At 34.3% G+C, this 16893-nt stretch overlaps 1 protein-coding gene and 1 pseudogene across 4 annotated transcripts; both read left to right on the forward strand.

Moving 5' to 3' along the window:
• Positions 1 to 4858: 4858 nt before the first annotated feature.
• Positions 4859 to 6175, forward strand: LOC125210887 (uncharacterized). Of its 3 annotated transcripts, XM_048110520.2 has the most exons (6): positions 4859 to 4988; positions 5075 to 5140; positions 5222 to 5281; positions 5351 to 5410; positions 5484 to 5528; positions 5592 to 6175. In XM_048110520.2, the coding sequence occupies exons 1-6, from the start codon at positions 4933 to 4935 to the stop codon at positions 6019 to 6021; spliced, it is 717 nt and encodes a 238-aa protein (XP_047966477.1). In that variant the 5' UTR covers positions 4859 to 4932; the 3' UTR covers positions 6022 to 6175. The 3 variants fall into 3 exon arrangements, with proteins under 3 accessions (XP_047966477.1, XP_047966469.1, XP_047966492.1); XM_048110512.1 differs by having other exon boundaries at positions 5484 to 6175; XM_048110535.2 differs by lacking the exons at positions 5075 to 5140; positions 5222 to 5281 and having other exon boundaries at positions 4890 to 4988; positions 5484 to 6175.
• Positions 6176 to 7290: 1115 nt separating this feature from the next.
• Positions 7291 to 11150, forward strand: LOC125216764 (eukaryotic translation initiation factor 4G pseudogene; annotated as a pseudogene). The gene is made up of 3 exons (XR_007175455.2): positions 7291 to 9153; positions 10187 to 10303; positions 10825 to 11150. The product of XR_007175455.2 is annotated as a eukaryotic translation initiation factor 4G pseudogene (transcript).
• The last annotated feature ends 5743 nt before the right edge of the window (positions 11151 to 16893 follow it).

A 16893-nucleotide genomic window follows, 5' to 3' on the forward strand; every position in this document is an offset into this window, starting at 1 on the left:
AACGGAAATTATATTAGTCTTACATTAGATGCATATTTATTTCGAAAAAAAATCGTGTTATATGATCGATTTATGATTAAATATTAGACTCTATCAAATATTGATTAAAACTAAGGCATCATCGTACCTTATTGATTAAACACTAGACACTATAAAATATTGATTAAAACTATTAATTTGTCATTTAATAGTAATTTTAATAATTAAAAAATTTTATTTATATTTAAAAAGTGAAATTTAAAATTTAATTTTATAAAATTAAATCTAATATTGAAATAAAGAAAAGGATGATAATTTTGAAATAATATCAGATTTAATACATTACTGAAATAATATCAGATTTTACATGTAAAAAGACCAAATTGCTCAAACCCCCAAAGCCCCTAAAAGGGTATTTTCGTCACGAAACAGTGAAAAAGGACTATTTTCGAGATAAACGCTTAGTTCAGGGTTGTCTGGGGATATTTTTAAAGTTCAGGATTCATTGACGAGATAAACGCATAATTCAGAGACTATTTTTGTAGTTCACTCATTTCACAAATCTCAATATAGTGTACCTATATCAATAACAAAAAAATAATAAATATTATATACTCAGTGTAATAATGTGTAATGGATATTAATCAAAATTCACCTCCATACTCCTAGAATCTAAATCTATCTGTAAAATTAAACTCCACCATCTCATACCATATATTTTTATAGTAGTAGTACTTTGTTAACTAATGCTAGTAACTAAAAATAAATGCTCCCCTATCATAAAATTAGACGTGTACAAAAGACAAATTTAAGTTTATCCATGACTAATAAAGTTAGATATTCATATATTTGAATTATCCATCCTACGTTTCAATCTTCCATCATTTTTAAATCTAGAATAAACAAATGATATATAGATGTTACAAATGCTGACTATTTGCTTATAATTAAACTATATGCTAATTATATACTCCCTGTTACGTGATTACTCATTTACCAAAGTACTACACAATTCACCTTAGCAATTACTAGCATGTATAATTATCCCTAGTACATAGAGTACTGTTGCAACATAGTGCCAATTTCAGGGGTAAAGGAATACTAGAAACATAGAGTACTACTACTAATTAAGTTTCATTCAAGCTTCTCGATTGATAACTAAATAAATGATTATGATTAACTTATTTATATGAATTTATAACTATTTACATTATATAAACTCAATAAATATACTGATGGAACTGACAGCGGAAGCGTCGTTGTTTAATTTAACTAGTGTTAATCCACGTGCGATGCACGACGGAATATTTTTTCATCATACTATTTTAAATTATTAATTAATTAATTAAAATAAAAAATAATATAACTATGGAGATTAAAAATATAAAAATACACTATAAATAACAATTCAATAAATATAGTATTTAAAATGAAACCAAGACAAACACAATTATTTGGACAACGAAGAAGAGAGTATCAAGAGTTGACACTTTTGAAGTCAACTCTTGAAAAATATGTTTCAAATAATAATTCATATCTCTCTAAAAAAATGTAAATCACAATTTTAGTAATATAATAAATCAATAATTCATAATATTCAAAACATCAAAATTATGATCATAAAAATATTTATATGATAAACTACACAAAAATAACATTAAATTAATTGGTTTAGGACATTAATTCATAAGTGATCAAAAAATTTTTTACAACACTTAAATGTAACTATAGCAACAGCGATAATAGAATTGTACAAAAATAATAAATTGTGTAAAGATGAAAATAAATATTATGCATGTCTTGAGTCAATAATGTTACGATTCTTCTCTTTTTAAGAATTGTAAAAAATATTAGGATAAAATTCTCGAACCATATATACATGCGCTACTCTAACTATTGCAATCAAAAGAAAAAAAAACAATAAATAAATGAAAATTACAATAAAAATTACTATAAAATAAATTGAACTATAATTCTAGTTGAGAAAATCCTTCTTTCTGCAAGATAAATTACATTACAGTTGGTGATCTCGGATTGACGTATTATTACCAAAGATGAAATCCTCCTAACGTACATAACATCTCAAAACCGAAAAGCACCGATGAACTTGGTGGGACTCCAAAAATTGAGTAATACAATATTCCTAAAATGTACAATAAAATGTTGAGAGCTTGAGAGAGAATGGAAAATGCTTTTGTTGGTGTGTGATTTATCCACAACTTCATGCCTTTTATAGGCACAAAATTAGTCAATGATAGATCATGGAATTAAAACATCATAAATTATAAAATTAAGATAATAGAGGTTACAAACTTTGACTTTTCTTATTATTTTTGTTGTTATTAGCCAGAGAATAAAAGTTATAACGAATAAATGAGTTTCTTATTATAAAATTTCAAAAATTGAATAATAGTATTAAAGTACTAATCATTGTTTTTAATAGCTTAACCCTTTCACATTTAACTCTAGTTTGACATAAGTCTCCGAATTTCTTCATCATTTGGCCATGGAGTCATAAATTGTAACAGCATCATTTAGTTATGTCTAGCGGTTTGTAATTAACGCACAATTGGCCGTTACAAATCAAAAACATGATTTAGTTATATAGACCCAAAACTTATAAATATTCAAAAGCTTACCCAAACCTTATCAATATTCAATATAAGGCCAAAACTCGCCTTTTATATAAGTATAGATTTAACACACAAATAAATCACATAATAATCAGATCTATTTAGCAGATTATTTATACAAAATATATTCGCGTAATTCTCACATGTATCATGCTCATAACTTGAATTAATCATGCTTTAAGAACATTGAAACTTAAAACATGCTTTTCTACGGAGCAGAAAAATACCTAAATAATTCTCCAAAGAATTGAAGATGGCTAGCTACTTCTCCACGTGACGCTTTGAATACTAGACCACAAATCTTCTCTCTGGTTCTCGAACTGTACTCCGATATCAGTGTGGGCTGATCTCACCAGAATACTAGGAGTCCGATATCAGTGTGGGCTGATCTCACCAGAATACTAGGACTTAAATAAAGAAGACAGAAGAAATCCTTTTGAGAATAGGAGAAGAATTCGAAATTCTCCTCAGCTGGGAGGGGCGAAAATTTTCAAAAATTTCAACAAAATAAAATTGTGATTATTCTATCTCCTTTATTCTCCTATTTATATTAAGTTCCTTTTGCGCCCAAACAGGGATCTATGGAAGGTTTTGGATATGGGTTCATCCAATTTACTTTTTACTAATTAAATTGAACCCACAATTTAATATAAGTTACAATTTGAATATTACGAGCAGCCACTACAGAAGTAATATTGAACTCTCCCCATCCAAATCCGAAATTACAAGTAATCCGGGTTTCCGTTTAACTTTCATTTCCCATGCTTAAGATAAAAATGTCCATTAATTAATTAATGTCTGCTATGGACTTAATTAATTAATTTCTTATTAATTCCAAGAGTGGACTTAGCATGAAACGCTTATTTATTATTCATAGAGTAATCAAACTCCAACTAGCTAGGTTCCGAATAATAAAACCTTATTTCGCGCTCCTCTTAAGGACATTATCAAACGAGACTCAGCTCGCGCACGATTCAATATAATAGCAATCCTAGCACCGCTAGATATTGATCACCACTACCAATATATCAGGATCATTGGGTTACGAAAAACCCGCACCATTTGATAAGTCAAAGTAATGCATAATCAATACCGTATGCTCAATGCTAACCTACATTGATTAAGAAACAAATATTTATCAAGACCTCGCCTTTCAGTAGATAGCATAAGGACAAGTCTTGCTGTTAGATCCGTTCAGTGCTATACCACACCAATGTCATCTTATTTCAGTAAGACTTAGAAATATGCGAACTGTCATTGCAACCTTTCTCGATGGATAGTCAAATTCCAACTAGGTTGTGAAATTCATCTTTTTCTTTGTTTAGAACTGACCGTGTTACTTTAAAGTGGACGCCGACCACAACCGGTCTACAAAGACTTAGACTTTGTTAAGTTAACTTATACATTTAAACATGCATTAACATCCATTAAATGTAAAACATAACAACATTATGACAAAAATAATCTGTTTTATTCATTTGAAAATAAAATAAGAGTTTTACAGTATTCAATCACTCGAAACGTGATTTCTAGTATACAAACTCTAACATACACGACCTACAGTTATTACCACATTTTAAATAATAAATACATTAATATTTATATTAAGAGCCCTATAGTTATTTTACTACATCTTATAATCTAAAGACAACTGTTTATCAAACAATTCCATTATTTCTATTTAAGGATGTTAATCAGGCCAACCCATGCGGGTTGTTGGATTATGCGGTGCAGGCTATTGGGCTGTGGTTTTTTCATGGTTATAATTTTTCGACCTTAACCTTAATCCTTCTGATTTGGGGCTAATCAGACAAATAAAATCAACAATGCACAGTTCTAATTTTTATTTAATTAAGACTTAGATTTCGTTTTCACTACTTTATATAAGCAATATAATAATTACTAATAATAACATAATTCTTGTGCTCCGTCCTTCTCATGCTACTCACATCACTTAAAACTAATATACGTTAGACTTATAAAGTTATACTCCTTCCGTTTCACAGTAATAGAGACATTTTATTTTCCATTTTCTGCACTCATTTTGAAAAAATGATATTAAATAGTTAAAGTGAGAATAAAGTAAGAGAGAATAATATAGTGAGAGTTTATCTATAATATTTTCCTTATTTTACTTTTTCTCCACTTTAATTACTTATAATTATTTTATTAAAATGAGTGCGTAAAATGAAATGTCTCCCACTCGTGGAAAGGGAATATTCACAAATTCCATTTTCCAAAATCCTTCTTCAATAGTAGATGCGTTTTAAGAAGTGTATTTTTTGTCCCGTTCCCCAAATCTCCCGCATTTTTCTCGGTTATGGAAAAGGGCTCCGCCGCCGCCAGAAAACCGCCCCTCCCTCCCCGTCGTCAAAGGTCAAATTCAATTGGCCTTCCCTTGCTGATCAGCCGACGTTCACATACCTATCTCTCTCTCTCACACTCTCTTTTAATTTGTGCAGAATTGATGAGAAGCCCTCCGCCGCCGCCGCCGCCGGAAAACCTCCCCTCCCTCCCCGTCGTCAAAGGTCAAATCGGCGTTTCCTTGCCCTTAATTATCAGCCGAATTTTACATAGCCATCTCTCTCACCTTTTATTTTCCCCTGCAGAGTGGATGAGAAGGGTTCCGCCGCCGCCAGCAAACCGCCCCTCCCTCCCCGTCGTCAAAGGTCAAATCGGCGTTTCCTTGCCCTTAATTTTACATCGCCATCTCTCTCATCTCTTTTTCCCCCCTGCAGAATCGATGAGAAGGCCTCCGCCGCCGCCAGCAAACCGCCCCTCCCTCTCCGTCGTAAAAGGTTTAATCCAATCATGACTAATTTACACACAAGTCCATCAATCTCTCTCATTATTTCTTGCTTTTTTGTGCAGAGTGGATGACAAGTCCAGCAAATCGCCGCTTCCTCCCCGTCAAAGGTCAAATCGGCCTTGCCTTGCTCATCATATAATTTCTCATTATCTCTTGTTTTTTTCGGGCAGAAAATCGGGCGATACATCAAATCGTAGTTGGGTTGCCGATCAGCTGCGGTGTGAGGATAATTATATCAAAGCCATATCTAATATCTGTGTATCAATGGTAAAGAGAGCGTACAATCTGCCAGCAGACTTGCCTGATGATTTTAGTGTTGATTTAACTCAATACTTGATAACCAAGGTTCAAACTATTGAGCATGATGATCATGATCAGGCTGCCTTATCCTTGCTAAAGGATGGTCATTGCCGTGTAATGTTTCCCTTGTATCGCCACCTAGCACTATTTCTCCTGGCTCTGTGCCAGGTCGACGGAAGTTTGTGGCCTGATATTTTGGCTTATCATCACATTCAATATATTACAATGAAGCTTCGGTCATCCATCAAGCAACCTGATGCTGACGATGCTAGCCCCTCAAAGAAACTCAAGGGATCATAGATTTTGATCAAATATGTTATTTTCTTGTGGCTATTATGTTGACAATGTTATCTTCTATTAGGTTCCTGCTCATCTTCTGTATTTTGATTGTCTATTACTACTTTGTATGGTGGTGCATTTTCTATCTATATATGATCGTCCTTTAATTCTTGAAGAGCAACTCTAGTTTTAGGAATTTACTTTTTTAGTTGCTCTGTATCTGATTCATAAAGAGAGAATGTTGATTTCTTTAATTGCTCTGTATGTCTCTCCAACTGTTTGCTGCCTTCATTGCCATGGTGTTGGTACCAAAGAAATGGAGGAAACTACACAATTGCTATACCATAAATCTATTAGGACATACTAATTAGATTTAACTTAAATGAATCCTATTTTACCTGTTGTAAAGAGAAGAATCTACAACATAGAAGCAGACAATGCTTCTTGCAGCAAACAAGTCCTCTAGATAAACATTATCCTACTCGTTCATGATTCTCAACTTTATTCTCTCATCACCATGCTAACTTTACAGTTTTTGGTGTTGTTTTAGGATGTAATACTAGTTGATCTTTTAGGCAAGCTTTGCTGAGCTTGGACCTCTATATGGTGTCGTAAACTATCATCGACTCTATTTGGTCAACACTGAATATTGTAGTTAGTCTAAAATCTCTGTTTTTTTGCTCTAAAATCTTAATCATCATCGAGTTTTGGTGAAGTCTATGGAAATATGCATTTGTTACGTATCGAAAATATTTGGTAGGCTCCTGCTTTTGTTCCTATGGATGGTTCTGCATAATTATTAAAATAAAAAGATCCGCTAGTAGGCAAGAAATAAAGTAGCCGTGCCTGGTTCAGTTAAAAGACACGGCCAGCAGGATCAGGTATGATATGTCTTGTTTGTTTATCCAGTTATCAGTACCGTCCACGTTATGAAATTTTCATTATTTATGGGCTATATTACCCTATTATTTCAAGTTGGCAGGTAAACACCCTCGCTCTCAAGTTTGATTTCTCGATCCTTGGAAGCTGAAGCAGTAACACCAAATCTCCGTTGCCTAGAACTCATTTCGCATGTGAAACTTCCAAGGAATCAATATCTTTATAGTTTATATGACGTACAAGGGTCATGTGGACAAGAAAGATGCTGTGATCTATGCAGAGAGCATTGAAGAATCTTCAAGCATTAACATGAAGCAGTCATCTGAAATTTCTAGAGAGAGTGACCTGCCAAGGGAGAAACCTCCTCTGACTAAATCTTAAGCCTTTTTCCCTTCAGTCTTCGAATTCTGAGATTTCCTTCTTAAATTCGTGGAGGAATGCACTGCTCTTCCAGAAGGACTTGAGATTTCCCTTCATACGTAGCAGATGTACAGTGTCAATATGCTTGAGACACATCCTGGTCCTGGAAGAAACATTCACAGGGTTTCTGGATAGCCTCGCACGTTGCTGTGGAGGATGAGGATAAATGGAAAATTTTCCAGGCCCACTTATGTCAGAGCGAAAAGATATGGGTGCAGATATTGGATATGCGAATAATGTTGTTGGTTTTCGACCTGGTCAAGTAGGTAATTGTGGGATTCTAAAGAATCCACGGCCTCAAACACCCATGCATGGTTGGGGGCATCCTCTCAGGGCCAACGCAGTCCTTGGTCCTCAGGGAGTGTTATGAAGAAATAACTCCAAATCGGATAGATGGCAGTGGGGAACTGCTTTCCAGAAAGGTTTGATGCCTTCTCCTCAGACACCAACCCCAGTTATGCACCTAGCTGAGAAGAAGTAAGTGGGTAAGGTTACTGATGATGAAGAAGAGGAACAGATGCAGTTGAAGAGCATATTGAACAAACTCACATCTCAAAAATTTGAGAAACTGTTCCAGCAAGTTCAGCAAGTCAATGTCGATAATGTAGTTACACTGTCTGGGGTCATCTTGCAGATTTTGGATAAAGCTCTGATGGAGCATACCTTCTTGTTGCACCGTACTGCGGTCTTGCCTGAATTGACACTTTCAAGAGATTACTCTTGAAGAAATGGCAGGAAGAATTTAAGTGAGGAGAAAGAGAAGAACAAGAGGGGAGAAAGAGAAGAACAGGAGGCAAATGAAGCTGATGAAGGTGATAGTAAACAGACAGAAGAAGAGACTGAGTGTTGGGTAATATTAGACTAATTGGAGAATTATACAAGAAGATGTTGACTGAAAGAATAATGCACGGATGTATTGGTAAAATGTTTGGTCAGTATCAGAGTACTGGTGAAGAAAACATAGAAGCTCTGTGAAAATTAATGAGCAGAATTGGTGTAATGATAGATCATCCGAAAGCGAAGGACCACATGAATGCTTATTTTGACATCATTACACAACCATCCAATAATATGAAGCTGTAAGATTCATGCTGAGAGATTCTATTGATCTGAGAAAGAATAAGTGGCAGCAGCGGGGAAAAGTCTAAGGTCCGAAAAAGATTGAGGAGGTACACAGAGATGCTGCGCAAGAATGGCAAGCTCAAACTAGCTGACTTGGTCGTTTCAATCAGAAAGGGTCTGTCTATGTATTTTGCTCCTAGAACTCCTAGTATGTTATCTCCTCCAGGTCACAGATCAGCAGATTTTGTCCTGGTGGGCACAGCTGCGTGGCCATGGCTCCCAGGATGCTCAGATGGATGAGAGACATTCCTATGAGAACAGGATGATGTACATTCCTCTGCCTCAAAGACCCATTGGTCATGATTCCATAACCCTTGGGCCACAAGGTGGCCTTGTCCGAGGAATGGCATTCGGTAGTCAACCATCTGCATATGCCTCTCGTATGGCTGAGATATCAAGTCCTGGAGATGAACACAGGGTGGGACCTGGTCTAAATGGATTCAGTTCTATTCCAGAACGGGCAGCTTATGGCCAAAGAGAGGATCCCATGCCAAGATATGTGTCAGAAAGTTTTGGTGCTCCATCCAGCTATGACCGATTGGTGAAAGGAATGTTACACATGGGAATAGAAACACCAACCGCATTGATGAATCTCTTCCTGCTTCTCCACCTGCTCGTGGTTCCGCTCCTCCAACTAGCACAGAAAATATGTGGCCTGAAGAGCACTTGCAGGACAAATCAATGACCACTATTAAAGACTTCTACTGGTTTTTATGTGCCCCCGGTCAGGAGGTTTGTTGTTTCATTATGTTTTTATCAACCAGTTCCACTACCCTTGTTTTTATTGATTATTAAGTTGGTTGAACTAAACGATAGATTTCTCATTGAAATTTTGAAGCGAGGTTGAATAATAAATATTCCATTAGACACCTACAAAGACCAGGCTCATTGTTGTAACTACATTTCATACTTCCCGTCACATCTTGACTATATAATTTGTTGAGAGGTGGCATATGGATCAGCAGTTGGCAAGAAAAAGAAATGAATCAAATTTTGTGTCGAAACTCTTCTGGTTTGACTTGAGCTAGGGAAAGATTTAGATTACTGCTTATTGTAAAACACTTCTGGAGGTCTTTTTGCGTGTTCTTGACTCCTCGCCAGACCTCACTCCTTTGAATCTTTCTTGGTATGACCTTTTTTCATTTTGTTGAAGTTTCCAAACTGATAACACTGGAAACTCCTAACATATGTTATTTGATGGATATCATTTTTATTAGTACTCCTTTTTTATTCTTTAGATTCCTAGGATGCATTTTTCGTTGTACAGATGTATTTATTATTGCTTGGCATCCCCGGGCACTTTGATATGGCATTTGTGGAACTTGAGCATTGCCTTCTGACCTATTGAGTCCTGCACTGAGTCTTTGATATAGTGTTGGTTTGTATTGTGTCAAAAGTATGCATGATGGCTTACAGTGGAAAACCTTGATCACCCTAAAAAATATTATCCTAGTCAGTTTGAACTTTGAACACTATAAAAGTTAATATAGGTAATACATAACTGGCTTAATCTCAAACTACTTGGAATTTTGATATTGAGCTCGTAACATGACAAAAAGAGAAATGATAGATACCAGTGGCACTTATGTGTTCAGGAACATTAACTAATTACATATTGAAAATATATGGTTGGATGTAGAGCATATGCATTTGGCGAGATTTTGTGAATAGATGATTATGTTTTTGAGTTTTGACATCATATTACACCCTTATACTGTGTGATTCTGCATATGCATGTGACGAGATTATACTTTGGTTGGTGTAGGTGTTAAAAGCCATGAGGAGAAACAAGGATAAATGATTTTCTGATGTCTTATACCTGGCTGCGAACAATAATAGAGACATTGAGGAGGTCTCAGCTTCTAATGTTTTCGCGAAGAAGGTATTTATCACCTAATTCTCTCATGTAGAATGTTCATCAGATGTGTCAGTATCTGTATACCATGTATTTAACTCGTGTATATTGCAAGGTACAATCAGTGGGATATTCTAGGGGGTAATCCATGGATCTCATGCTTTTAAATGTGGGGATAACATTCAACTCTTGTTCCGGGAACAGGAGCTTTGGCCATCCTGGCCACTTTGCTGTCTCTGTATACTAGTCCCGAGAAGATGTTATAACTAGTCCATTTCATGCTATAAAACAGTTCTCATCGCGATGATTAGCTAGGCATATCCCACTTTGATAGCTATAGTTAGCAGGTGCTTTCTTTGTTGCCTTCTGCTACACTGCAAGATACAGATGCTTAAATGCTTTTGGTGTGCTGTCCTAGTATCGAACTTTTGAGTCTTTTACGATCACCAACAATTTACATGCTTTCTTATTAGTTTATCTTCCTGGTGCATCGACATCCTTTGGTTCAATTTTTTTGAAAGCTCTACATTCTCTCTGAATTCGGACAGGTTGAGGAGCGTTCTAGTCCGATTGAAGAACTACTTGAGGCAGACGAAGTTTTCTGCACCGGAACTGCAGTTGGTGTTGCTCCTGTAGAAGTATTACATATACCTAGGGTAACAGGTAAAAGTTCTAACTCCCAAAGCTGCAGTGCGTTTTCATCTTTTTGTAGCTGACACTGTCCCGTTTCTTTGAACCCGATAAGCTTTTGAGTACCTGGATACCTGAGTAGGGTATCAGGCCCCGAAAAATCCGGTTCCCAAATTGCCGAATTTTTTAAAAAACATTGAAATGTCCTTTCCTGTTGAATAATGCTGTACAAAAAATTATTGTATTGGATGACTAGCATTGATGATGAGCGAAAACTAAAAGCATAATGTTGTTGAATAATATAGTACACAATTCAAATTATGTGTGCGGGTTTGGTACCCGCAACTGCGGGTTTGGGATACCCGATGCGGATATGGGGTTACCCGTTTAACTATACGGGTCGGGATTGGGTATTATAATATTGAAGTTTTCGAGTACGGGTACCCGTTTCGATACCCCTAGTTTCTTTACTAACGTCAGAATCACGGTACATGAGTTTATTGGTAATAACTTTTTCCTTTGGTTGGAGATTCAAGTTACTTAGAAAAATAGTACTCCTACTAGGGATGTCAATCTAACCCGAAACTCACGGGTCAACCCGAGTTACCCGGTAAAATCATAGGGTTAGGGCCGGAAAATTGCAACCCATATTCAGAAGCGGGCTACATAGGCTAACCCGTTCGGGTCGGCGGGTTATACGGACTGGCCCGGGTGGGTTGTGGGTTAGCCCACAGGTTGAGCATTTAATATAAAATATTATTAAATTTTTGGATTATATACTTATATGAAGTATATTTGGTAATATCAATATTAAATATAGTAGTACAACATTTGATATGAAGAATATATGGTAATTATGTCTTCTCTCTCAAATTAAGTTAGGGTTATATGAAATGTATGATTTCCATTTAATTGTAGTCAGATTCATGTGTGATATGAATTAAACGATATGTTTATCTATTTTGTTTCAATTTTCAATTGCTATTATTTTATTTCTCTTGATCACTTTCATAATATTTTACTATATGCAACAATCTACTTTTTAATAATTTAGAATATTGGATTGGATAGAAAGTTACATATAAGATTACTATTGACCCGAATAGCCTGTGGGTTAGCTCGAAACCCGAAAATTTAGGGTTAGGGCCGAAAATTTATAACCCGAAAAATTCACAGCCCGAACAACCCGCACCCAAATAGCCCGACAATCCGAGTGGATTTTCCAAACCCGAGCGGATTAGCCCAATTGACATCCCTAACTCCTACTACTGCTATGTGTTGATACGAATTTTGAAAACTTATGTGGGACAAAAAAAAGTCAGTTACATAGGCCTTTAGATGTGTTAAAAATTTATTTTCTTATCTCGGATTTAGCCGGAACTAAACAAATCTGATGTTATTACTTATTGGTTAATAATTACGAGTTTTCATTAACTTTTCATTGTTTTTTTATTAATCCCTTAATTTTAAATGGAAATATAAAATCATCACTTTTCAATATCTTATCTTGCAATTGTATCGTGAAAGTCAAAATCAAAATTAATTTGACAAAATTAATAGTACTATTGATATAACAATAAAACCATTTATTTTTAGATATATATATGCATGTTTTTAATTTTATCAGTCCAGATTTATATTTATTGATAACACTTGTCCATAAATCAGAATTCCAAACTTCATATATGCAGCATTGGAGCTGGAACTTGCTATTGGACTTCATATAGGAGTATTTGTTAGTATTTGAATGATACTCCTATAATATACGTTGAGGGATGTTAGTCCACCACTTATTGGATATCATGAGCATGCGAATATTCTGTGATACAATGAGAGGTAACTGAAACATTCATTCATCGCATGCTCCGGATTGGACTTCTGTTCGTCCATAAACGGTATAAATGTCGCACATTCAACCAATTCATTTCACTCACATATTATTTAAACTAATACACACAAGTCAGACCGTGTTTCACTAACTTTTCTTAACATTTGTTAAAATTCATGTCAGAAAGTAATGAGTTGTGGACGAAGGGAGTATTATATTAGTTTTGCTAAATATTTTAAATTTAGATATTCTAAAATTCGATCAAAAATTGCAGTAATAGTAAAAAACTAAATGGAATGAACCGGCACACAAATCATTTTAATTATCTTTTGAATAATTCATAGGTAATTCATTCCCTATTTAGCCAAAAGTTAGTCTATTGGTTCAAGAATTAAAGGGAAAATGCCCCCAAAAAACACAGATTAATAGAGAATTAGTAGTAACTAATAGTAACATGACATTAAAAAGATTTCAAAAATAACATCCTTCCTAATAACATAGTTCTATGATGAAACTTGATGAAATGATTTGAGTTTGTTGTTGGAGGGCAATGCATCATCAACATCAAGTGGCTTAGTGGATGAGTGAAACTTGATCAAGACTAACTGAACGAGTTCATCAGTAAAATGATGAGGCCACCAGTAGCGGTGCTTGAATTCGCAGGTAAGTTGGAGCGAGAATACGAAAGCCTGAGCAATGCTATACAGTGAACGTGAAGTAAGATCCTCTGGGAGGGGAAAAGGATGATCGTCAAATTGGCGTCGCTTATGAGCCGGCGTAGATCGAAGCTTGTTTGCAACAAATTCCGCGATATCTAAAGTATATTTATATGACCAATTTTCCTGCACATTGTACTTTCTCTTTACCATAAGCGCAAACGCCTCACCGCTGCTCTTTACATACCTATGCTTCTTGGTACAGCGAAGTTGATCGGAAATCCATTGCCGAGCTGAGCCGAGACGGGGATGGAGTGGCGGTTTTCTGCAGGAGAACCCCTTCTTCTCCTCCATTATGTTTAACCTAATTTCAATCAAATTTGGGGATTCTTTTATAACCGAAAAATTGGGGTTTTTGTGATTCAGTGATATCATGGCTATAATAAGATTATAGTACTACAACTTAAAGAGAGAAAGAAATCAATTTAAATTAAGAAAAAGTCGCATGCATAATATTTACTGAAATATTTTTTTCTGCGTTAATTTTATTCTTATTTTTTGACATGATTAGAATAAAAGTAGAAATAGAAAGGAGATAAAAATGGATTTTAAAATAGAATTGGATTTATGGGAAAAGTTACACTTCCTGTCCAAGAAAATAGAGCATATTTAAAAAAGGAAGATTTTCAACGACTTCTCTCTTACTAATAATATGAATACTATATTACTAACACTATTTCTCTCTTACTCTTTTTTTTTTTTCCTTTTCTCTTATTTTTTCTCATCTCTCTTACTAATGATATGAACCTCACGTTCCACTAACACTACTGCAGGAGAACCCTTCTTCTTCTCCATTTGTTTGACCTAATTTCGAATGAAGTTGAAAATTGGGGATTCGGAATAAAAGAATCAAAGTTACAAAATCAATTGAAATAAATTTAAGAAAATTGGATCGTAGATCAGTTTAAATAGATCATAAATCAATCAAAGATAATCTAAGCATAAAATAGATCATTGGAAATACAAAATAAATGTGAAAGGAGAGCAAAAATGGATTACAAGTTAGATTGAATTTACTAGAAAACGTAGCTTCACACAATTTTATTTTCCATATGTCCCATATCAAGTGATTGAATATTTTTCGACACGTGATTGATGAAAATGATAATAAATGGTTAAAATAGACAAAAAGTAAAATAATTAATAGAATAATGAATATATTATATATTATTCTATCTCTTACTTTACTTTCTCTCCACTGTATTTATTATCATCTTTACAAAACAACGGCAAAAAGAAATCAATACAACTGGGAAGGAGTGAGTATTAATTTATAATAATACTTACTTTGATAGTAATGGGATTTTATCAAATAAAAGAAAATTATACTAAATTCTTAGAAAGAGATGAAAACATATGTAAATATAAATAAACAAAAAAATTAATAAAAATACTAGCAATATAATGTTCTCTCTTCCGTGCCATATTTATTAAATTAATTTACTTTTATCAAATTGACGAATAAGGAGAGGTACACTTTAAAGTTGAAATTTGACGTCGTAAAGAGTAGACACTCAATCTATCTACCTGCTTATATAATTAAACTCCATGCATGTGATTTATTTCGATTCTTTTTTCCTATATTTTCTTTTCTCTTTATGATAGTGAATAATTGCAAGGGAGGAAATTAATCTATGCAAGCAAGCAAGTTAGTAAACAAAAAAAAAATGTTGTGATTTATTTCAAGATTAGAGGAAGATTTCCTCAAAGTAACACCAGGAATATATAGGGGTCAAACATATTTTACTGATCCGATAAGAAAATTACAATTATTTTTTACGATAATTAATCCAAAATATGAGTATGTTATAAATGATAGTAATAATTAATTTAGATGAATTTACTGATTTGCGACTTAGTATTTGATACGTCAGTAAGATTAGAAATATCAATTGAATTGAATGAACAAGACCAGTGAGTTATTAAATTGAAAATATAGGCTCCAATCCAAATCAACAACATTGTATAGGTAAAACAACTCTGATTTATTTCATCATTTTTTAACAGCATTTTAAAAATTGCCTTTCAGCCCTCAGCTTTAATAAATGCGTATATCTAAGTACATAATTCAATTGCAACTACAAAGTAGTCATCGACTCAATGTGTGATCAATTCCTTTGCAAGTTCAAGTATATATGAAATCTAAATATACACTTGTGAATAGGAATGTGGTCAAATGAAAATTCTAAAAATGATATAAACTTAAAACTATGATCTGGACCACTGAAAAATGTCAACAGATCAAAAAAAAAAAAAAACATCAACAGAAAAATGTCAACAGAATTTCAACGGGATTGATGTTGTGTTGATATTGTGTTGATACCATGTTGACATTTAAATCTAGAAATTTTACATTGTGTTGATATTGTATTGAAACTGTGTTGAAGCTGTGTTGAGTAGTTTTGAGTTTGTATCATATATAAGTTTGCATTTTATCACTACCCCTATGAATAATCACAAATAAATTGAAGCATAAGAAAAGTTGGTCTATTGGTTCAAAAATTAAGGGGAAAATGCCCAAAAACCACAGATTAATAGGGAATTAGTAAAACAATGACATTAAAAAAATTCAAAATAACATCCTTCTTAATAACAAAGCATAACATAATTCTATCTACTCCCTCCGTTCCATAGTAGTAGAGTCATTTTGCCATTTTGGTACGTTCCATAGTAGTAGAGTCATTTCCTTTTTTGGTAAAAGTCAACACACATTTCCTTTTTTGGTAAAAGTCAACACATTTCTTCCCACCTACTTTACTCTCTCTTACTTTATTCTCTCTGCATCTCTACCTTTTTCATTTCCTTCTTTAGAGCATCTGCAATGGTCGGCTAGCGACCGGCTAACCGATTCGTCGCGCTAGCCGGTCGGTTAGCCGAACCATTGCAATCGGCAAGAGCGAAATCGGCTAGCCGATCGGCGTGGGCTGGCCGATCGGCGAGCGCTGGCCGATGCGCTAGCCGATCGGCTAGCCGCTATTGTGGCAGCCCGATCGGCCAGCGCCGATTATGTTTTTTTTTATAAAAAAAAAAAATAACCTATATAAACGCGATTTTCTCTCTCTCTAAATTTCTGTACAAGAACAACATTTAACGATGGACAACAACTAGGCCCAATACAAAATTAAGAACTAAAACTATAACTGATTCAAGGCATACTAACATTTTCTAATGTATTTTTTTAATAAATTAGTGAGGAGTAGAGTGGGGCGGTGGCTAGCCCAGATTTTTCTTTATTATGTAATTTTTTTATTTTTAGTTAATGTACTTTTTTTTATTTAAATAAAATTAACGAATTTTTCCCGTATATGTGTCGTAAATTTAATTCCGTATTTTAATCGTAATTTTAATTCCGTAAATGTAGTATATTTTGAATTATTTTTATTACGGCTGGCCTAAATCTGATGTGGCCTAAATCTGATGTGGCAGGTGAATTTTTTAGTGTT

The sequence above is a fragment of the Salvia hispanica genome, chromosome 2 (assembly GCF_029641045.1).
Source record: "Salvia hispanica isolate PSC_SH4W2 chromosome 2, Shi_PSC_v1, whole genome shotgun sequence".
NCBI classification, from domain to species: domain Eukaryota; kingdom Viridiplantae; phylum Streptophyta; class Magnoliopsida; order Lamiales; family Lamiaceae; genus Salvia; species Salvia hispanica.

Bases quoted from the DNA above. Each gene is read 5' to 3' on its own strand.
- LOC125210887 (XM_048110512.1), top strand. From the start codon at position 4,933: ATGGAAAAGGGCTCCGCCGCCGCCAGAAAACCGCCCCTCCCTCCCCGT. The intron at 5,141-5,221 runs GTCAAATCGGCG...TTTCCCCTGCAG, and splicing joins CTCCCTCCCCGTCGTCAAAG to AGTGGATGAGAAGGGTTCCG. The intron at 5,282-5,350 runs GTCAAATCGGCG...TCCCCCCTGCAG, and splicing joins CTCCCTCCCCGTCGTCAAAG to AATCGATGAGAAGGCCTCCG.